We start from the raw sequence: 23966 nt of genomic DNA on the forward strand, positions 1-23966 counted from the left end.
CAACTCGTAGTCTAAGCTACTCAGCAGCAAACAACCTGACATGATGCTCACCCAAGTGCAACATTGGCACACAGCCATGGTGGGTAACCAAATGCTCTTGATTTGGCTAACGGATCCACTCAGTGGAACCGAACCTGTAGCTGGTTCTGGGAAACAAGTGAGAACCTGCTTCCCTTTTAACTTCCTGCCTCACTGAGCCTTAAAGCATAGTCTCAAATAGTGATGACGTGTAAGGCTATGGCAAGCTGACATGTGACCCACTGCTTTGTGTCACGTATTAAAACGGACAATTACTTGTTTTCCGGTTGTTTTTTTTTTTAAGTTATAACAACCACTGACTATTTTCCAGGAGTGATTTCATGGCTTATGGAACTTATTTGACTTGATGATACTAACCACAATGCGTGTTTGAGAAATACCGTATGTCTCAGTGAGCGCTGGGATCGGGCTTCATCCTGCCACCAGTCACTGCATGTTGCCAGACTGAATTGCCCTGTAACACACCAGTTCACCAGCAGCATCTGACCACACTTGGAGCGCAAACACACAATACCACAGACGAAATGGCAAAACTACAAGGAGCTCAGTCTCATAGTAGCTAGTAAATATGTGTTAAAATACTATGTCACTGAGCGGGGTAAGGCTGAAGCAAGAGGGTTAACAGTTGCGGGTAGCACATCGTACAAGTGGTACCATGTCTCAAAAAGAAAGAAGAAAGAAATTATTATTTTGACTGTTCAACTTGTTAAATGTTTAGAACAAGTACATCAATTCATTTAATTACTCTCGAAGTATAGTACTGGCAACTTTTTTTTAGGGAAAAACTTTTAAATGCGCATTCCCTTTCTTCTTCCCATTTTACTTTTTAAAATTTATCTTAAAGTCATAACCACAATTGGGTGCAATTACATATAAACATTCACTGCGGTGTTGTTAGCAGTATAACTTTCTTACAATAAGGAACAAGTTAAATAAATAGTGGTCTATACATGCGGCATAATATATTGTAGCTAATTAAAATTGCAGGAGAAAAAAACCTGGGTTGACATCTGGTAACTGGTTTTTATGTGATAAAAGCAGGTTATAAAACAAGAGTGTCAAGCCAAGCGTGGTGGCATACGCCTTTAATCCCAGTACTCTGGCAGAGGTAGGAAGATCGCTGTGAGTTCGAGGTCACATAGTGAATTCCAGGTCAGCCTGGACTAGAGTGAGACCCTACCTCAAAAAAAAAAAAAAAAAATATATATAGTGTCACAGCATCTTCATAGATGTCCCTAGATAACACGTTAATAAAAATATTTAGCAAATTCATTTTAATAATTATATTTCAGAGACAGACTTGTAGGTGATTTTTCTTTCCCAATATAAAACAATATAAAATATAAAAACAATATAAAATATAAAATATAAAAACAACATATTTTAAAAACCAGAGGAGTCCCTGGCCTCTAAAGGAGTCCAGTTTGAAGTCAGGAATCAGAATACCACCCTCAAAGACACCTGCACTTAAACTAATGCAAAACAATGTGGCCCAGACAGTAAATGAGTGACCATCGACCCTCCAGAGCCCAGACAGTAAACGAGTGACCCCCCCAGAGCCCAGACAGTAGATGAGCGACCCTCCAGAGCCCAGACAGTAAATGAGCGATCCCCCAGAGCCCAGACGTGAGGTGGAGCAAGGAGTTGAGGAAGGCCTTCCGGCCCTCAGGAGTTGTCAGCACCGTGGGCCCTGTGAGTCACCATCCAAAGGTCAGCCCACAGCAGTGACCAGGAGGTATGAAGCCTACGTGACAACCAGACTAACACAATACCAGGTTACACCTGTTCATACGTAAGATTTTGTAAACTCTGACTGGGTTCTGGTAAGCCCACTTTCTCAAAGAATGATCAATCTTGAAATTTCTGGTCTTCATGAAGCACAGGTTTAATAAGCATTGATGTCTTGCATATGTAGAATCTTACTTACAGTACCGTGTGTATTAAACATGTGGCTGTGACTCCAACATTACTGCCTGTCACTCTGCCTACTGGGCATTTGTGCAGAGAGGATGCCAGAAGTCAAACCTGCCTGCTGAATTCTTGCTGCCAATCACATTGAATTCCTTTGGAGAGATGTAGGGCGTGCCACTTGGGAAAAAAAAAAAGGCTTTCCTATTGTAATTCATGTTTATAGACCATATATATATGCGTGTGTGTGTATATAAATAAATAAATATATATATTATATACACACACACACATATATATATATGCATGTATGTGTGTATTTTGCTCATAATCCCCTCCCACTACCTTCTCTTGACCTCCCTTCCAGGACCCCCTCTGCTAAAGCCCTCCTTCCCAACTAGTCCTGATTCCATTTTGATCTCTCTCTCTTTCTCCAGGTGTGATCCTGTGAATTTAATTATCCACTGACCAATGCAGAAGAGGGGATAAAAACAACGTAAGAGGGCTGGAGAGATGGTTTAGCAGTTAAGGCATTTGCCTGCAAAGCCAAAGGACCCAGGTTCAAGTCTCCAGGACCCACGTAAACCAGATCCACAAAGGGGGCACATGCATCTGGAGTTCATTTGCAGTGATTATGGCCCTGGCACGACCTTCCCCTCATCTTTCTCTCTCTTCTCAAAATTAATTAATTATTTGAAATTATCAATAATTTCTTACATATGACCCAGGAAACATCCAATGATGTTTGTTTGTTTTTTACCAAAATAGTGTGTGTACAAGTAAAACGTTTTGTATTTCCACAGCATCTATCATCTGACAGTCCCATGAGTTTCCTTTTTAAACTAATGGTACTGAAGAAAAGCATATATATGCATATGTATGACATATATATATTATATATCACACAGGTGGGGATATAATACATACGTATTATATATCACCCCTATAATATACAGTGCACATGTATAATATACATTATATGGCCCGTATACATATGTGCTATATATAGGTGGCCAAGGTGCCTATCCAAGACCTATTAAATCCGAGCCTCGAGGGTGGTCAGGCCCATGGGTGTGTCTGCACAGCAAGTTGCCGGGCCGGTTCTGGTGCGCCCTGCTGAGCTCAAAGGTGTTACCGGGAATGGGGGAGGCTTAGCCCGAGGAAAAGGACCGAGAAGCCGCCGGCTGAGAGGTGACCTTTACAGAAGACCAGACCAGGTGAGTCCCGTGGTGTCGTTGCCCACAGGCCGCTGGGCGGCGGACCCGGTGAGGGCCCTCGGGCCACTCCGCCCCGACCCGCGTCCCCGCACAGCCCGCCCCGGCGGCGGCTGCGCGGGGAAGGTAAAGCCTCCCGAGAAGAGCCGGGCGCCCGAGCGGCTCCCGCAGGCTCCCTCCGCGCCGGCCCGCAGCAGCGACTAACCGCGGCTGGCGGAGGCCCACGGCGCGGCGAGCCGGCGCCCAGCCCGGCCATGCCCCGGGAGGCCCAGCGCCCCGGCGCAGGAGAGTGAGCAGGTGACGGCTGCGGCGCCCGCCCGGGGGCCAGCCAGGGAGCACCGTCCCGGTGGGACCAGCAGGTGGACGCGGGGATGAGGAAAGAGCCCAGCTCGTGCGCCCCGGGGAGACGCTGAGGACCGGGCATCGGAAACAACCCGGGTTGCCTCGGGGAAGGGGCCCAGGGTCAGCGCCAGCGCGGCCTGGAACCGCCGCCCTGTTCCTTTTGCTTTGCTCCGCATGACTAGTCCCGACCCAGGTAAGCTCTGGGAGGGTGCAGGTGGAAGGAGAGGCCGGGAAGAAGGATGTCCATCCCGTCCGGACCAGGGGCAGCCCACTCCCTCATTCACCCTTTACTGGGATGCCTGGATCCCGCCCCTTACCAAGGCGAGACCCCAGGATGGGCCCTCCTTTCTCGGTCTGCCCACATTTAGAATGAGGTGCTGAAAGATTAGATCGAAAAGACTTTTTTAAGTGACGGCTCAGCTGGTTTCTTATGTTTCCACAAAGCAACAGGGAAAGTATGTGGGGTTTAATCAAGACTCACCAGATGATGGAAGAATAATCGTAATGAAATGCAGGTCCCTAAGATAAGTCTCTGGTTTGTTGGAACAAAAGAGTCACAGGTTCAAGGCTTGGTTCTGCCACTTAGCTTGCCCCATCCACAGTCACTTAGCATACTTAAGTCTTTAAAGTCTGTCTTATATTTTAAAAATGGCACTAGGCTTTGTCACATGGGGACTGTGGTGGGAATTTAAAAAGCAGCAAGTATTCCATAAATCCACCTCCTGTTACCACCCAGAACCCAGCCGCTCTGCCACACGGTCTGTCAGAGAGGGTGAGCAGAGCTGAGCTGGGCAGCCCAGTCTGCAGGCACTGAGAGAGACTGGTTTCCAGACAGTGGGTCCAAGACACTGGGCAGGTGGATGTAGACAAACATCTGCCCTCTGGTAGCTGTGAGGTCACCTGGCTGCTTGCCACTTTTCAGATAATAAGAGTGCCTGCTGGCAAATTATCTGTTATTCACCCTTACTTCACAAAGTTCATGTTTATATCTGTTATTTCTCAAATATCTGAAATTTTATAATAGTTACATCTTATCTCATGCTGTGGAGCCCATGGCATTTATTTTTCTTAAGTGAGATTGCATTTGAATAACTGATCAAATTAGCCCTATAATCCAAGACCCTATATCGCACAGGGAGTGGCTTGTATTAAAATGACATTAACATTCACTTATGCTTATGAATAAAAAACAAAAGAGAGTGGTTCTTATGTTTTGTCAGTCTGTAACTCACGCTTACATTACAAGGAAGTAGCTTTATTTTCTCACATGCCATTTCAGAGGAGCCTTTCTGGCCATTGTTCGTTTTAAGTGTTGCTAAATGGTTTGTACTTGATCCTAAGTGAAGGCCATCATTGTTTTGGTAGATTTCTTTCTCTAAATTTTTTTTTTAATTTTTAATTTTTATTAACATTTTCCATGATTATAAAATATATCCCATGGTAATTCCCTCCCTCCCCACCCCCACACTTTCCTATTTGAAATTCCATTCTCCATCATATTACCTCCCCATTACAATCATTGTAATTACATTTTCCAGTGCATTTATAACTAGATACGGACTGAAGAATTGGGAATACATTTGTAAAACCAACCTAATGGAAATTTACCAAGCTGTTGTCTTTGAGTGTCTAATGAAATATAGCTTGTAAAAAAGATCAAATTGATTTAGAGTAAATTATGACACTAGTATTTACTATTCTTTTTACATTCTATGCTGAGTATATATTGTTGAGTTCAAATGATTTTATTTTCTATTTCCCAAGAGATTTGACTCTATGAAATACAGTATCAGATGTGTCTAGTTAACTGTATTTAATATTTTATTATTTGGGGGAATCTATTTAACCACAAAAGTGAGCATAAATCTTCCTAGTTGAACTGTTTAAGCATATACATAAGTTTGCCCATTATTTCTAAGGTGTATGATGCTTTGTGACACATTTTATTATGTTTTAATCAATTAGAGAGTAATAGTGCAACATGGGCTGGAGAGATGGGTTAGTGGCTAAGGCACTTGCCTGCAAAGCCAAAGGACCTAGGTTTGATCCCACCGGAAGCACATGAGCCACATGCACAAGGTGGCACATGCATCTGGAGTTCGTTTTCAGTGGCTGGATGCCCTTGTGTGCCCATTCTTTCTGTCTCTCTTCTGTCTGTCTTTGTCTCTGTCTCAAATAAATAAGTCAAATATTTAAAATAGTATAACACATGCATAACATAGAACATGCTATTAAAAGTTTTATACTCAACCCTTACTCTAGCTTCCTAAAAGAAGAAACTTTCTGTAATTTTAACTGAAATAGACATGTAATACTATCAGTCTATTATTTGTATAGACTCAGGATTACAATGTCAATGGGGAATTCAGGGATTTTAGAAATGCTTGAACTTCTTATAAAAGTTTTATTAAAAGTATTCAAATATTAGTCACCTGAAAACTCAGCCCCTAAGAAAGGACTTCTTGGTACTCTTTCTTTTCACTAAAGTCTACAGTGAGAAAGAGCTATTCTGTTCCAAAAATTAATCTGTATCTTTCAAAACTATCAGTTATTATGATTTCAAACACATTAGTACCACTGTTTCCAGCAGTGAAACGCAATGTGGTAGCTTAAATCATTGAGGGAGTGTTAGTGTGTCATGACCCAGGGCCCAGCAGATGGAGCCCAAAAAGGGAATGTGTTGATTCTTTCAGTACCCATAGATGAGCAGGAAGGGAGAGCCAGGATCTTTGGAACATCAACGTGTAGAATCGCTTCTTGGAATCTCAGATGCAGAATTCTTAATCTGCCCACTTCCCAGACTAGATGTGGACAAGATGCTCTCAGGCTAGCATATCAGTTTGCCTCTTCTGCTGCAGCCTCCCCCCCCCCACTTCCCAAGGGCACTCTGGACAGAATGGAATGCATATTAGTACCATGGAAATACGCAATAGAATTTCAGAGGTTTGGATTTAAATGGGATTCCACGTGACCTGATAGCCATGGCATGCTCAATGGAGGTCTAGCTATTTGATCTCCCTCCTGTTTCATCTTGTCTTGAATTCAAGGGTTGAAATAATTTTCTTAAGCCAGGTGTGACAATACACACCTGAACTCTCAACACTTGGAAGGTGAAGCAGGAGGATTAGGAGTTCAAGGCTAAGTTCTGCACACGGCAAATTTTGAAGCCAGTTTTGGCTACAGGAGACCCTTTTTCAAAAAATAAAACCAGAAATCTATTTTTATTTGCACCTCAAAACAATTTGTAGCTGCAACCACTCTCTCCTAACAAAGTGATGCTCCAACGCGCAGCCCTCATCATATATGTAAATGAGGCATGTTATTCACAGAAAAAAAATCGTGGGGCCAAGTTTCTTAACCATTTTTCTATTAAACATTTCCTTTCTGTTAGCAGCTGGATGGTGGGTGATATTATAGATCACTTAGAGCTTTGTTTCCCCTAAGAGCTTTTGTAAGGCTCTGTGAGTCCTTTCTTCCAGGCTCCAAGTCAGTATTTTGAGATCAACTGCACACATATTTGTCATTTTCCATTGCTTTTCCAGGATGGAGCAGTATTTCCTTTAAAACATAACTCCATGTTTATCATCCTTGATATACACTCTTACTTCATTATTAAAATTCTCGCTTGCTCTTCCATAAAATACTTTCTGGGTATTTCGTATATTTTTTTAGTCACCTTTAATTGTTACTCGAGTACTGCTTTCCTATATATGAATATATTCAATATTTTATAAATTTTTCATGTATACACATGTGTATCCTCACTCTACATGAGAACTAAAGAAGTAGAAATATTCCTGTTGTGAAGGATCGAGTAGTCAACATGAGTAAAATAAAATCTGGTTGAAGAAAGAAGGCAATAATTAGAAAGCTGTAGATAACTGGACATGGTGGCGCACACCTTTAATCACAGCACTTGTGAGGCAGACGTAGGAGGATCACCATGAGTTCGAGGCCACCCTGAGAATACAGAATGAATTCCAAGTCAGCCTGCGCTACAGCAAGATCCTACCTTGAAAAAAAAAATGCTGTAGGTCATTTGCTGTGAGAATCCAAGTACAAGAGAAGTTCTGAAGAGGTTCACAACTGTTTTATTTTGATTTACTACTTGTTATTTAGCTCTCTTTTTTTAAGCCCCCAAACCACCAGCTGTAGATGCAGAGACTGTGTTCCTGTGCTAATTAGCATGATAGTAGATAGAGAGAAGGAACTCTCTCATAGCTTTTACAAAGGAGCTTTTACAAAGGAGCGAGCCAGAATTTCCATGTACAAATAAGTAACCATTTAAGTAATCCATGGTTGGGCACCAGAAGGGATTTCAAGTGACTGGCCCCTTTTGAGTTCCTCAGGGCTTGAGTTCACCTCCTCTCGTTCTCTGGCCTCCTGACTAGCAGGTAATGGGTGAGTGCAGACACGCGGCTCTGGCAGGAGGACGGGGCCGGGAAGTGCCCTAGTGCTCAGTTTCTCGCAGGTGCAGGTGCAGTGCTGTCTTCGCTGCATGGCGGCTCCCCATCCGCTCCCCATCCGCTCCCCATCCATCTGCTGGCTCAGAGCAGCTCTGCCTTCCTGGGCTGCACAAGCCCAGGCTCACTTGCCCTGCCTGGCTCCTCCAGGCTGTTAGGTTTCTGAGGACTTGACGGCTCCATTCTATCTGGACAAACTTATTAAACAAGTGCTCTTATTTTACACGAAATTTAGGTCAATGAAGTCTGGTCCCTGTGTCTGCTAGTGACAGGATTCCCTCTCCAAGCAAAGCGCTTCTTTGCAGCAACCATCTTCCTTCCTCAAGTCATATTCTATCATGCTCCCAAGAACCTGACACCCAATGACCTCAAAGCTTCTAGACTTGTTTGCTTTTCTTCAGGGTCCTCTTTATGTTTTCCCCTTATGACCTCCACCATCTTTCTCCTGTCTTTAAGATTATTAATACAGACCTCAAACCTGCCAATGTCAGTAATTTATGTATGTAATTTAGAAGATTTTCATAAGAACGCTTTCAAGGTTTGTTATGTTGAGTCCTGATGCCTAGTAATAGGAAAATGAAGAGGAGAAACTAGCTGAACTCACAGAGCTGTGCCTTGCTTCCCCGCCAAGTAATGAAACCACTGAGACTTCTATCAAATTATTTTTCTCCTGTTTAGGGGTTTTAACACTCTCAACACTGTTAGCCAGCTTGTACATCAGACACCTTCAATATTGCTTTTATTCAATTATCACATACTACCTACAGATAAATTTTTTAATCTTGAATTCATGTTCATCCATTAAATTCCATTCAACGAGGGCTGGGGAGATGGCTCAGTGGCTAGAGGTGTTTGCTTCACAAGCCTGCCAATGGGGATTTGGAAACCCAGAAGTCACGTAAGCCTGACACACGGCGGCACATATTTTTGCAATTCCAAGGAGCCTTTAGCCATGAGAATCATGGAGAATCCCTAAGCTCACCGTCCAGCTAGTTGGGCTTTCCCAGTGGCAACATGAGAGACCTGTCTCAATGCCAGCTGGAAGGACAAGACCAGCACCCTAGAGCTGTCCTCTGACCCGCGCCATGGCCTGTGTGCACCCAGACACAGCCAGATAAACACATAAAAATGTTTTTAATTCCATTCAGCTGTCTTCCTTCCTAAGGACACATCTGTAGTCTTCTGAAGCTGGCTGTGTTTTACTTTAGCATAGATCACATCTGATGGTATAGTTGCATCACAATGGTTTGATCTCCTTAAGGAGACCTTGGATTTTTATGAATACTAAGGAGGAAACTGATTGAAAAGATGCAGCAGTGATTCTCCAGCCCATCCCTGCCAAGTTTCTCTGCCCTCACAAGAAACATCGTCATAGTGCCTCAGGTCCAAATATCCCCAGAGTTCATTGAGGACTTCTGGTCTGGCTTTCAGGTGACACCCTCCATTTGGATCTCCACATGGGAAAGTAGACAACACGGTTCTCTAGGTCTTGAATTCAGATTGTATACCTAAAGTACAGTCAGCAATATTTCTTTTCTTATGATGAAGGAGAAGAAATAAGATAGACAGAGTTTGGGTGCCTAACTAGGTAGATGGGAAAGAATTGTGAGAGAAGTCTGGAACACAGGTGGAGGTCAGTCCTCCAATTTCATCCTTGTAGACCTTGAGATGTCTGTCACACATCTCATCAGAGAGAGACAGAATAGGTGGTGACATGGGAGGGGACCTCAGCAGAAAGCCGAATGGATTAGCACATGAGTCATTACTTGGAAGAAAGTATAGTGAGTTGTGAGGAAAATGGAACAGACCAGGCACCATTTAAGGGTCACATTAAAGAGAGGAAACAGAAGAGACCAAAATGCTGAGGCCTGTGAGAGGGCAGGAAAATAAAGTCACTGTTGTTGTTTAGTTTCAAAAGCCTCAAGAGGAAAATGTTTCAAAGAGAAAGGATAAAAATTCATTCTCATTAAAGGCTGCTCTGAGCAGAGCAATGAAGAACTCAGCCAAGCACAGGCCACTGAAATGGAGGAGGGGTGCAGGGAATGGTGAGGAAAAGAACAGGTGCTGAATAATCACACGTGCTTACAGGAGGCACAGGAGCGCCTGGGCCCCTCAGTGCCCGCACTGGGGCATTGAGTGTGGGACATCTGTGATGCTTTACGTGAGTTGTAAAAATGGAAAGAAAAATTAAAAGCAAAACTCAGGCTTAAGAGGCTAGACAGGGCTGTGTAACCAGACAGCCCATGCCAAGCCTTGTGAGTGAGTAACAGGATTGGGGGGCTCAGAGAGCATGCTGTGTCCCTGCTGTGGGGTTGGCATGCTGCTGTGGCTTCTGACCTGCCAGAAGACTGTGGACAAGCTTTTGTCTCCTCTGGCATGGCCATCTGTGTGTCCTCCAGGGCACAGAGCCTGGTGTGCATCAGAGATGGTGCCATTCCTACCTAGAAGAACATGATGTAACAGAGTCACAGAGAAGGGCCTGAGAGAGGAATCTACAACAGCCATAGGAAGCAGAAAGTGTCCTGTGAGCCCCGTGGACCTAAGGGCTGTGGGGAGGGGCTTGACTGCTCTGGATAATGGCAGAGGACACAGGGACCTGCAGAGGGGCCTCCGCGGGCGGTGGGATGGGATGAAATGCCATGGCATTCCAAGGCCTGAAGGAAGGTTCCAATTTGGAGTGTGTAAGAAAGGATTTGGTACAACTGTGGCATGGGCCTCAGGTTAGGGAACTGGGGTTGTGTTTGCGAACAATGAGTTCCTAGGAAGGTTTGGGACCGACACACTGATGAATGGTCTGAATGCTAGAGGCGGTACAGGGCGACTCCAGCTGCGCATTATTGACAGACTGATGCAAGATGCCTTGGAGATTAGCAAGGTTCTCCAAGAAAAGGAATCCATCTAAGATTTTTTTTTTGTTTTGTTTTTGTTTTTTTGAGGTAGGGTTTCACTCTAGCCCATGCTGACCTGGAATTCACTATGTGGTCTCAGGGTGGCCTCAAACTCAAGGCAATCCTCCTGCCTCTGCCTCCCCAGCACTGGGATTAAAGGCGTGCATCACCACGCCTGGCCCCATCTGAGATTCTTTGAGAGTGACAGACTAGCTTTTTTTGTTGTTTTTTCTTTATTCACTCCTGGCATCCTAGAGAATTAGTATATGTAATGCCTTCCACTCATCTTACCCTCCCAAAGCAGCCTGATTTGGAATAAACCACTTGGAAATCTGGAATAAAAATTTTGGAATAAATGGTACTGTTTTGTTAAGAAAAAGTGAACTTTTCACACCATCTTTTCTTTTTCTCTCTCTTTTTTTTTTTTTTTTTTTTGGTTTTTCGAGGTAGAGTCTCACTCTAGCCCAGGCTGACCTGGAGTTCACTAGGTAATCTCAGGGTGGCCTTGAACTCACAGTGAACCTCCTACCTCTGCCTCCGGAGTGCTGGGATTAAAGGTGTGCACCACCATGCCCGGCTCAGACCATCTTTTCATTCTGACTATGTTACCTATGGGTCTAAAGGCTCAGAACAGTAATTACATGTTTGATTTCTGCAAAGTACACCAACCAGATATATGAGGCCTAATATTTCTTTTTTTAAAAATTTTTTTTTGGTTTATTTTTATTTATTTATTTGAGAGCAACAGACAGAGAACGAGGGAGAGAGAGAGAGAGAGAGAGAGAGAGAGAGAGAGAGAATGGGCGCGCCAGGGCTTCCAGCCTCTGCAAACGAACTCCAGACGCGTGCGCCCCCTTGTGCATCTGGCTAACGTGGGACCTGGGGAACCGAGCCTCGAACTGGGGTCCTTAGGCTTCACAGGCAAGCGCTTAACCGCTAAGCCATCTCTCCAACCCAAGGCCTAATATTTCTGATCGCACCCTAGTGCCAGTTATATGAACTCAAAGAAGGTGCTTGTTCATATGTGACCTCCTGAAGGAGACTCGGAGGATGTTTCATCATGTTTAATTAACGCTTAGAATCAAAGTGTGATTAATGAGCTGGAAACCTGACATATGCTCCCCTGACTAGAGCAGGGTCTAGCCACTTTGGGTTGAGTTTCTGAAATAAAAGGAATATGACTCTTGCAGATTCACACGGTTCAGAACTCTTTCTAGAAACATGTTAGAAACAGTCTTAACACATTTCTCAATTCCTCCTTGCCTTGAGTTACTCTATCTGTAATCTTTCAGTTTATATAGTATGTTGTTCTTTTATTATTCTCACATGAGTTGTCTTAAAAAATCATCAAAATAGTCTTACACACTGGAAACCCAAACAGATATGCAACTTAAATGTGAAGTCAATGTTAAGACTGGCTCCCGGAGCACTAATGTTCTGATGTTTAGGGCTCCTCAGACCATCTTGAAAAGGGGAGGAAGATGACAATGATGCCTCAGCAGTACCCTTCTTGGATCTTTGTCAACGAGAGAACGTTCATCACCAGGTAACCACCCTGTGTTGTTATGCTCACTAGTGATTTGTGGACTGTGTCATTCAGGGTTTTCTAAACAGATGACCAAGGTCAGTGAGGAGGACCACCAGATGAGTGCTGGATAAGAGACTGAGGCAGTAAATTCCTAAAGACCTCTGGGTTGTCCCCTGTTGTCGAACTACCACTCCCATCTCATGAATAGTAGTTCAGTTTCATTAAAAATTGCACTTATGACCAGATGTGGTGGTGCGCACCTTTAATCCCTGCACTTGGGAGGCAGAGGTAGGAGGATCGCCATGAGTTCGAGGCCACCCTGAGACTACAGAGTGAATTCCAGGTCAGCCTGGGCTAGAGTGATACCCTGCCTCCAAAAACCAAAAAAAAAAAAAAAAAAAAAAAAAAAAAACACAAAAAAAACCAAAAAAAATTGCATTTGTGCTGTTACACTTGAAATTATGAAGAACAAGATGAAATGAACTGAAAGCTTCTCATTATTGATACATCCAAATAATTAGCCCAGAGGCCAATGACAGCATCAGCTGTCCTCACCTCTTCCTGTTTTTGCTACTCACGGCACAGTTAGTTTTCTTCTTGGCATAAAATTACGTAATAGATGACCAACATCATGCCTGTTTCCTAGTCACAGAAGTAGCATTTTCTGCTGCTGCAGGAGTGATAGAGGTCTAAAGGGAGAAGTGTGCCCATACTGAGCATGTGTCTCCTCTTTCCCTAAGAAGTGGAATAACCTTGTCTAGTCAGGGCAGTAGTTGTAAAGGAAGAAACACAAAGCAAGTGGGCGTGTACTGGATGAAATACTAATGGTCACTTTCATTGCGATTACTCCAGTCTGCGTTTCATAAGGGGTCTAGACCCTGCTACTTCTTCAGGGGACGTGGCAGGAATATGCACGTACTACGTCATTTTAACTGGAGGACCATAAGTAGCAGAATCTAACTTTGGAATTTGCCAGGGTCCTAGAGCCTGTCCTCAACGGTACCAAGGGACATAGTGAGGTGACTAGATTTCCTAAAGTGTTAGATGTGACGAGTGAGAAAAAGAGCAATCAATGATGCTTCCAGCGATTTTGTCCTCATTGAACAGTTGTTTTCTGATAGATGGAGAAAGCGCAGAGGACAAGGTTCAGGGTACGAGATGGGTTATTCAGTCCTGGATTTGAGACTGAATAAATTCACCAGTGGATGTATACATAGGCATTCCAAGCCCAGTATTAGAAAAAAACAAAAAAAAACTGGAAAGTATTAAAAGGAAGAAATAGGACAAGGGGAAAGCATATTGAGTGAAAAGTGAACAGAAGGAACGTGCAGACAGGAGAGAGGGTGATCAGGTTTAAGGGGTAAAATATATTTAAAAGACATGACTTTAGGCCGGGCATGGTGGCGCATACCTTTAATCCTAGCACTCAGGAGGAAAAGTAGGAGGATCGCTGAGTTAAAGGCCACCCTGAAACCAGTTAGTGAATTCCAGGTCAGCCTGAGCCTGAGTGAAACCTTACCTCTGGGGTGGGGGTTGGGGGGGGGGGAAGACATGACTTTGAAATATGAAGGAAACTGGACCTTTGATAGTGATGTAAAAGGGAAGTTGAGGAGTTGAAGGTTAAATAAAAGACATGGAAGTCTGTAAAGATAACCGCACACCGCAATGTCCTTGTGGCCTGTGTGCCTTCTGTGCAGTTAAAGTTCAACCAGCCAGGCAAGCACCTTTCCTACACTGGGAAGGGAGTTTCGGGAACGGTCCACAGCCTTGGAGGACAGTGCACCAGCCACAGATCCATTGTCCTGTTACTGGGCTCAGCCCCGCCAGCCAGGTGTGAGCTCCTTGTTCCCGCGAGGACAAGGCGACATGCAGGCTGACATTCTACAGCCATTTGCCCACATCCTACATTAGTTCTGGACTCCGGAATATACTTCTCCCGGTCAGTTCTGCGGTCAGTTGGAATCCACTCGACCCCAGCAGGAGGCATCCCCATTAATAGTTTTTAGGCACCTGGCGGCACTGCTGGGTACCCCCTCCCCCACATCTCTCTTTTAACAAAGCCCCAAGCCCAATGAGGTGAGCCCCTGGGCCCTTCCTCCTTCTTGTGCTTCTCTTGATAATCTGCTTTTTTATACCAAAGTAAGTCCCCGTGTTCTGTGCCTCCTCGTGGTCTTCAACTCGTCAGCTTCTCTAAGCAACTTCTTTTCCTTGTATCCAACTACTGGTTCTATTCTAGATGAATCTGTCAATTTCATATGCAGTCACGTCTAGCCAATGGTAACACCCTGTTCTGAATCACCTCACCCCTTCTTCCAGTTACCCCTTTACTACAGGATGAATACAGGTCCTGCTTTCGCTGGAGTAGACTTTTATCCATAAATTAGAGGTCACCCAGGCATCTTGTTGCTTCCTTTATAATTTTATAATTTCCTAGTCACTATACCTTACTTTTCCTACTCATTTCTCACCAAAATTTTAGTTAGTCCCTGCTAATTATTTGTGTGTGTCTTCTTTTCACTTAAGAGCATTTTTCCTACTTATAAAGTTATTTGAAAATTATAGTAGACATATTACTGTTGTATGTATTGATATAATTATAGAAGTTGCAAAAATTTTAGAACATAGAGGCTGAAAGAGTAAAAACTATCAAAGAGTTAGGTGGAAAATACAGTTTACTTTCAGCATACTTCCCACCTTGCAAAGATTCAAGTTTACAAAACTGAGATCACACTGTTAATTTATAGACCTATCATGAAATCACAAATATTTTCATAAGCCATTGAAAAAAATCTTCCTAAAGGGTTTTGCAGATTTGATAGCATTCATTTCCATACAATAATCATTCCCTTTGGTGCCTGTCTTCAAGATGGCTATGCTTTCTGAGCTAGTTCACAGAAGTACTCCTAGATCAACACGCACAAATAAATGCAACGTTTTGGCTACAAACCAGCTTGGTAAAAAGGTTGGTGTCTACTCTCACCAAAAGCTGAAGACCTCCTTGTCTCTTCCTTGTGTCCTACACGAATGCTTAGTTCTCTGTTGAGTAAGGTTAGAGCAACCTGTCTTTTGCATGCCTCACAAAATTGAGCACTGTGTAACATAATTTTGAGTAAATCACAGATGTTCATTTTCATTTGCACTCTTAGGGAAAATATTAAGAAAACGGAACCAGTACTGCAATCTTTGTTGTCATAAATATTGCTTAGAATGAATCAAAGCAATACCAATTAGAAATTGGATAATACTTTTAATTTATGTAATGAAAGCAGTACATAGATGATTAGACAATAGCTCTCAGTCAGAATATGTTCATCTTCCTTACAAATTAGTCTTAAAACCTAATACAAGGTTTCTACGTAATAATTTAAAAAATAAAATTAAAAATGAAAAAACTAATACTAAAACTAAGATGTTATCTCTGAAAATATTTTTGATACGTACTCTCTAATAGCAGTGCAGAAGAAAAACAAACAAGTTTTGAGGGTCTGCCTGCATTCCCATCTTAATTACCTGCCATAAAACATATCACGATGAAACCACACATTTTTGGAGGATATTTCTGAAGGGAAGGGTCTGAGTGATTTTGTGTCCCATTTTCAGTTGGAGGAATGAAGGACTTGTGGTTGGCCTTCTATACTCCAGGGCCTGTTTCTGCCCTGATGTCCATATGCTCATTAGATCTCCAAATGACGACGTCACACATGTTACAGCTGGGCCACTCTACAGACACCAGACTTCAAGATGGAATTCCCCAAATGCGATCCATGGACCGCCTCATCCTGAGTCAGATTCTCAGAACAATTCAGATGGCCTCCATTCCAAAACTAGTCAGGTGACTCTGATATGTGCCACACTTAGGAAATACTCAGATGAAGAAAGGACTAAAGTTCTGGGAACTTCTGACCTCTTGACATAAACACGATTCCAGGAATGAGAGGAAATCTCTACAAAACTGTCACCAGAAATTATAACAACACAGCTGGCTAACTATGACATACAATGTACCACAAATCTGGCAAAGAGCCCCCCACACACAAACACATAGAAAGTCCTTTATTCCATCAGTTTTCAGCTCCCTGTCTCACTAGGCATTATGATTCACAAGATAGAAATTGCCATTTTTAAGGCATTTTAAAAATTTTCTTCCACAGAAATTGATAAAAGAAATTAATATTTAGTAATAGTAAGAAATTAATATTAATTAAATAGTAAAATATGAAAGACAGAATCCACGTAACTGAAACTTTGGTTGCAGCACATTTCCTGAGGGTTACAGGTGATCAGTGACATGAAGCCCAGTGGTCAGGGCCTCAGGCAGCTCAGCACTTGTGTCTGATGGCTGCGGCTGCATGAGAGCTCTCCAGGTTCCAAACAAGGTGTTGGCCAGGCTGGCTTCACACCCCAGTGACCATGGTTCGACTGGCTGTTTAACTGCCTGGAGTCTGCCTTCCTGCCACCTCGCAGGCTCTGTATCCAAACTGGACGCTGAGCATGTTTACACTGTAAGAGAATCCAGGCACTCCAGAGGTGAATAAATACCAGCCCTGCATTGTAAAAAGCCAAACACAAAAAGTTCAAATCCAGTTTCCGATTTCACTCTCAGAACCTGAGACTTTCTCTCCTTCTTCTGAACCCATATAAACCCTTGCATGCAGGCTTCTGACAACAGCCCCCAAAGCACGTGTGCATCCCTGTCCACAGGGAATGAGTGAGTCTAATTGGCATGAGGTAATAAATTTTAGCAGAACGTACATTATTCCCAACAGCTTCTATTTTCCAAGCATGTTAGCCAGTACCCTTTGCTGAAACAAAAGAGCCAGCCATCTGTACCTCCAGGCACACATTCAACACAAAGAGCCAGTGTTCTGGAGGCCACCTCCTACCTGGCCCACAGAGCCAGAGGGCATTGTTTGCCCAGGAACCCAGGTTCTCCTCATCCAAGGAGCAAGAGCAAACACTGAACCTGGGTCTGGCCCGAGGGCAAGTTGATAAAGAGATGGTCTCCCTCTCCTGGAAGCCATTGGGAGTTCTTTCTTTAACAAAGGGTGCAGGGGCTAGAGAGATGGTTCAGCCGGTAGACTGCTTGTTATAGAACCCTGAGGACCTGAGTTCGATTTCCAACACTCACTTCATGAAAAGCTGGACATGGTGCCTCACATCTACAGTCCAGCACTGGGAAGGCTGACATGGGAGGAATCTTCAGGTTCACTGGCAAATGAGTCTAACCAAATTGGTGAATTCTGGGTTCAGTACAAGACCAGAAAACTATGGTGGGGAATGACTGGTGTCGACCTCTGGCCTCCACATGCACCCACGCATACATACACAGACACACGCGTACTCACACATGTGTAAAGACACATAACACCACACACACACACACATATGTGCATATATATATATATATATATATATATATATATATATATATATAATTTTTTTTTTTTTTTTGGTTTTTTGAGGTAGGGTCTCACTCTAGCTGAGGCTGGCCTAGAATTCCCTCTGTAGTCTCAGGGTGGCCTTGAACTCACAGGTGATCCTCCTACCTCTGCCTCCCAAGTACTGGGATTAAAGGCGTGCACCACCACGCCCAGCTAAAAATATATTTTTTAAGGATACGGTTGGTTTCTCTGATATGCTTTATAAGAAGTCAAGAGTTTAAGCCAGAGGCAAAGGAACTGAAACATGTGCTTAGTATCATGTCCTTTAATAATTAGAATGCTTTTCTACATGGGGGTTGTTTTTGAACTCTCACATTGCTAACATCTGATGGCCCAATGAAAGTAAAAAGATTATTACAAAAGACTGAACAACATATATGTTATTACATCACAAAGAGGTCAATAAAACCCTAGCATATGTAAAAAGAGGTATTAGTATAGTTGACATTTTCAACAATACTCCCAAATATGTGCAAAGGGGTATTTATTATAGTTAATATTTTCAGTTATCCCCCAGATATGTGAAAAGGGCTATTTATTACAGTTGATATTCTCTAGTAATCTTGTTTGTCAGTAACCACTGAGCAGGGCAGTCAAAAAAAGATTACCTGTGGTGGGTTACCTGCTTTAATCACTTCAGTTAACACAGAAACAAGACTATTCCAAGATACTCTGAAAATATTCCACAGAAAGTCTGATGAAGTCAAAACTTAGACTCCAGACTTATGTTACATTATACTATATGAATATGCATTATGCTACAGGAATTTACTTGAAGGTCTTGATGTCCTCACTATAGTACAGCAAGAGAGTAGGTCAGGATTTAATTTTCTTTATATGATTCCCTAAGTGATTCTTTGAAGGGCTTGCCATGAGCAAGAGCTGAACTCTCTGCGAAGCCAATGTTAGACTGGGGCAGAGATGCTTCTTGGAAGGAGCCTGCTGTCCCAAGCTGCAGTTCAACCCTGAGCCTGCAGAAGGGCCATCTGGGGAGGGCTGCATATTTGCATATCAAAATTCCCTGGTGGGGCCATGGTGGCGCACGCCTTTAATCCCAGATCTCAGGAGGTAGAGGTAGGAGGATCACTGAGTTTGAGGCCACCCTGAGACTACATAGTGAATCCAAGGTTAGCCTGGGCTAGAGTGAAACCCTATCTCAAAAAATCAAAAAAGAAAAGAAAAAAGAATTCCCAGGTGGGCTCAATGGGCAGGAGCCTGGCTCCATGGACTAGTAAGAGCCTCAGCCAAACAAAGGTCCCAGGAAAGCTAACAGGGTGGATTATGAGAACAGCTAGGACAGTACTCCCGACACAGGAAGTCGAGGACAGTACTCCCGACGCAGGAGGTCGGGGACAGTACTCCTGACGCAGGAAATCTTCCAGAATCGTTCTGTCCTCAGGACACACAGAGTTGCATCCAGAAGAGGGAATCTGGGCAGCTGAGGAGCAGGACACATGGAAGGGTCCCAGCTAAAGGGAAGTGAAGGGGCTGGGAGGTGGCTCAGTGGCTAAAGTGCTTGCTGCACAAGTGTGAGGACCAGAGTTCAGATCCCCAGCCCCCGTGGACAGACCCAGTGGGTGTATGGGTGGCCTGTAATCCCAGCCCTCTGGAGGTGGGAACAGAGGATCCAGGAGCTTGCTGCCTGGCTGGACTAGCAAGCTCTGGGGTCAAGGGAGGAAGTCTGCCTCAGTAATGAATGGCAGAGTGATGGAGTAAGACCCAAATCAACCCAGCCTCTGGCCCCTACCTGGACTCACAACACGTGCACTCATAGGCATATGAACATGCATGCACACACATTCACCAACGAAAGAATTAAAAAGGAATGCAGTAGAGGAACTACACAGAACTTTCTGTGTCATGTGAAGGATTTCAGGGTTTTGATATGAAGCAAAACATGATATAGACTCTTTTTAATACTTTTGTTTCATTTTTGCATATTTATTGGGAGAGAGATTGAGAGAGAATAGGCATGCCAGGGCCTCTAGCTACTGCAAATGAACTCCAGACACATGCATCACTTTGTGTATCTGGCTTACATGCATCCTGGAGAATCGAACCTGGGTCCTTAGGCTTAGAGGCTAATACCTTAACCGCTAAGCCATCTCTCCAGTCCCTTATTGGACATTTTCTACACTCTATAGACACAGCATGGACAATAGATGGAATGTGCTCAGAATAGAAGCGCAGTTGTTTAATAAAGTCATGACAGAGTTCCTGAAGATCAAAGTACGTAAGCGGCTGCATGTCGAGCACTGATGTCCCTGAGAACCACTGGCCCTCCTCCAGTGGCAGTCTCAAAGGTCTGGTGAGTCTGGAGGCCTATCTGAAAATAACTGACAGATTTCATGAAGTGGATGGGTCATTCTCCTCTCCCCAAGGAGCATGGGCAGCAGAGTGTGAGGCCACCATGCTCATCCACAAGGGAAGCAAGAGTCTCTAGCTATTCACACTGAGGGTGGTGTTCCACACCACACCTCTGCACACAGCAGCAATGACCTGTGACATGTGGCACATCTCTGTTTACTTTGCCACTGTATGTTTCAAAATATTGAGAAGCCTTGTTTTAGAAAAATATGATGTGTAAGAGAACAGGAAGACTGGGAAGTGATGGTATTGGGGTTGGTCTAATTGCTTTATTCTCTTATCTCTCTAACCAAGTTCACAGTGTGTCCAACCTGATTCAAAGCCTAACCACTCTCCTCATCCCGTTGCCATGGTATCTTCCTCGGACAGCCGTGTCCGCCCCTCCCTGGGCTGCCTGCTTGCATTCTGCATCCATGCAATGCATCCTCCTCCACTAGCAGAAGGTCTCTTGCTGAAATGAATCTCAATATCCTTCCTAAAGAGCCCCGGGGCTTCCCATTGCCCTCAAGGAGATACAGTCTCCTTACCATCCTCTGATACTCTGATACCTTCACAAGCCCATTTCAAGCCCCTTGTGTTTCTTTCCTTCATGGGTGCCCTGCCTCATCCCAAGATCAGGATGTGGCATGTACTGCCCTGCCTGGAAGTGTCCTTTACTCTTCCCATGGCTAGCTGGTTCCCATCATTGAGGTTTCCATCTTGAGATGGTTTTTCTTAGTGGTCAATTTAACAGAACCTAGAATCACCTTGAGGGATGATCTAGATTGGATTAGTTGAGGTGGGACGATGCACCTTAGCTGTGGGAGCATTGTGCCATGGGTCAAACACCACGCAGACATGTCTAGCCATTGAGCATGCTTCCTCCCTGTGAATGGATGGTGACCACATGCCTCCAGCTCCCATCCCAGGCCTTCCTTGCATGACGGACTGTAGCCTGGAACCGTGCCCTGAACAATTTCAGAGCTCTCGACGCCCCTCCCTAATTTGTCCTTGTCCCTCCGCTGAATCACAGACGCCTGCTCTATCATTCTCAGAAAACATGTCCTCCCCAAAATGATCATGGCTCTGTGTTCTCTTGTTTTCTCTACCTGCACTCTAATAGACAATAAGTCTTGTCTGTGCAGGAGCCCTGGTGGCTGGTGCATTTCTGTCCCCAGCCTGTGTCTCAGTGCCTATTACACCACAGTCCCTCAGCAAAGTCATGCCAAATAGGAATGAGGGTGACCAACTCCAGTGACAGTGGTCAGTACTGTTCTCATGTCAGGGGCAACATGATGATCCACATAGTGCTTCTCTAGTTTATCATTAATATAAATTTCTAGGTTTATTATAAGTAACCATTTTATGAACTATTCTGCCCCATAGGCTGGCTACAAGATTTTTTTTTGGAGGCAAGCCCAACAGACTGAACATTTGTTTTTTTTTTTTAAATTATGAGAGAGAGAACATGAGAGCAAGAAAGAATTGGCATACCAGGGCCTCCAACCACTGTAATCGAATTCCAGACACATGCACCACCTTGTGAACATGTGCAGCCTCGTGCATGCACCACCTTGTGCATTTGGCTCACATGGGATCTGGGGCGTCGAGCATGAGTCCTTAGACTTTAGAGACAAGCACCTTAACCCTCAAGCCATCTCTCCAGCCCATAAGTAAACATTTTAGCTCTGGTTCAGAATGACCCACCTTTCAGACCTCTATGTGCTAGTTCAAAGTCTTCCCCTCTTTTCACAGGACATTATCATCTAGGTTCTGAGTGTTCTGAGATACAGAGAATGAATCTCAAAGTATGACCCCTGGAGGAACACAAGAAATACCCGATTGTGCCTCAGGAAGGCAAATGCTCAGGACCCAGCCCAGACCCGCTCTGTGAGAAGCTTGAGGGATGCTTCTGGGTTCCCATAGGTCTGCCTGTGATTCTAATGCTGGCTCAAGGTTGAGGACCTTCTACCTAGCACAAGCATGGGTGTCAGCAGGTTTCCTGCTCTCCATACACAGGGCATCATGTGATATTCCTGTTACTATAGCTTCCAGAAAGGACTTTCTTAACCCCTGAGTATCTGTTCTCCCAAAACACGCAAACTGGCATTGGTCCAAAACACCGTGTCCCCTTTGGGTTGTTTTCAGAACATGATCATGGGTACTGAGGCTGGAATTGCATCCTGGCTTTGAACCAGCCTTGCTGCTCTACCTGCAGCCAGAGGAGATGGAAGAGGGAGCTCCCCTGCCTCCCTTCCCTGTCCACTGACCCCCCCAGGAGCTGCAAAGGGAGTCACCTGCTTACAGTGACAGAAAATGAGGTCTGACATGGCAGCCTCCATGCCAGCTGATAACCGGACTACAGATTGTGCATTTTTTACGTACTTATTTATTTATGAATGAGATAGAGACGGACAGAAAGGGGAGAAAGAGAGAGAATATGGGCATGCCAGGGCCTCTTGCCACTGCAAACGATTCACCACTCTGTGCATCTGGTTTTACTTGGGTACTGGGGAATCAAACGCAGGCCATCAGGCTTCGCAAGCAAGCACTTCAACCACTGAGCAATCTCCCAAGTCCTATTTTTATTGTTTTATTTTCCCTCTTTGAACCTTAGAAGCCAGCCAAAGGGAAAAGAAGTAGGTCAGAGCCTCTCCTTTTGAAGAGTGGTAAATATTCCAGATTATCAATACTGCTGTCGTTATAAAAGGATCCTCTTATAGTAGACAGAGCCAGGCTCCGGGACCCAGTCCTGGGATCCCAGCACTCAGGAGGCTGAGGCAGGAGGTTCGGGGTTCCAGGCCAACATGACTACACAGGCAGACTTCCTGGCCCCCCTCTGTCATCACTGATCTCCAGGACGCAGCTGCCCCTCTCAGATCCGGGAGTTTGTTGAGTTAAGATGTTTGCAGTGTTTGTTTCTGCCAACTAGCTGTATTGTAAAGTCTCTTTTATTTTATTTATTTATTTATTTATTTATTTTTATTTATTTATTTATTTTTTTGGTTTTTCGCGGTAGGGTCTCACTCTGGCTCAGGCTGACCTGGAATTCACTATGTAGTCTCAGAGTGGCCTCGAACTCCCGGCAATCCTCCTACCTCTGCCTCCCGAGTGCTGGGATTAAAGGCGTGCACCACCACGCCCAGCATAAAGTCTCTTTTTAATATGACAGTCTTCCTTGTCTTTAATCGCTTAGGACTTGAGGCCCAGGAGTTGAGTAGCTGTTAAAAGCCAGGGTGTCCATCTGTCGATGCCCTAGGGCTATTTCCTAGAGGGCTATTCTTGGAGGAAAAAAAAAAAGAATTTCCAGGAATCCAAAAGTTGCAAAATGACCCAAAGTAGCCAGAGGGTGGTTATGAGCTGGAAGTGGGCCACCCGTGGTCTTTAGTCCTTCCTGTCCCAGCCGCTAGTGGGTGTGGGGAAGCCCTGGGTTCTCCTGTCAGGAGTCGGCACCGAGATGGTGAGGGTGTCAGGACAGAATGCTGGGCACAGCCACAGCCCATCTCCCCTGCCAGCAGCCACTGCAGCTGTTCTCCCAGGACCTTCATACGCCACATGCACAAGGTGCTCCATGCGTGTAAAGTTCATTTGCAACGGCTGAAGGCCCTGGCATGCCCATTCTGTCTGACTCTCTCTCTCTCTCTTCTCTCTTAAGTAAAAATAAATGATTAAAAAAATAAAAAGAGGCTGGGCATGGTAGCACACGCCTTTAATAAGAAAATAATAATAATCTCACTGCTAAATTTTAACACAGTGGGAAGAAAACCAGGCTTGCTCTTCTGCCTGTTTGTCGTGTG

General features: G+C 44.3%; 1 protein-coding gene across 10 annotated transcripts in view; it reads left to right on the top strand.

Annotated features, from left to right (window-relative positions):
* Positions 1-3036: 3036 nt before the first annotated feature.
* Rassf6 (Ras association domain family member 6) overlaps positions 3037-23966 on the top strand; it is a 42250-nt gene continuing 21320 nt past the window's right edge. For 2 of the 10 annotated variants that reach the window (XM_045161807.1, XM_045161812.1), the window contains exons 1-2: positions 3487-3696; positions 12303-12400. In XM_045161807.1, coding sequence (XP_045017742.1) covers positions 12336-12400 — 65 coding nt within the window. In that variant the 5' untranslated portion in view covers positions 3487-3696; positions 12303-12335. Of the gene's footprint in view, positions 3165-3484; positions 3697-12302; positions 12401-23966 lie in introns of those variants that run through there. The other 8 variants (XM_045161808.1, XM_045161814.1, XM_045161813.1 and 5 more) reach the window with 8 other exon arrangements.

The sequence above is a fragment of the Jaculus jaculus genome, chromosome 11 (genome assembly GCF_020740685.1).
Source record: "Jaculus jaculus isolate mJacJac1 chromosome 11, mJacJac1.mat.Y.cur, whole genome shotgun sequence".
Taxonomy (NCBI): domain Eukaryota; kingdom Metazoa; phylum Chordata; class Mammalia; order Rodentia; family Dipodidae; genus Jaculus; species Jaculus jaculus.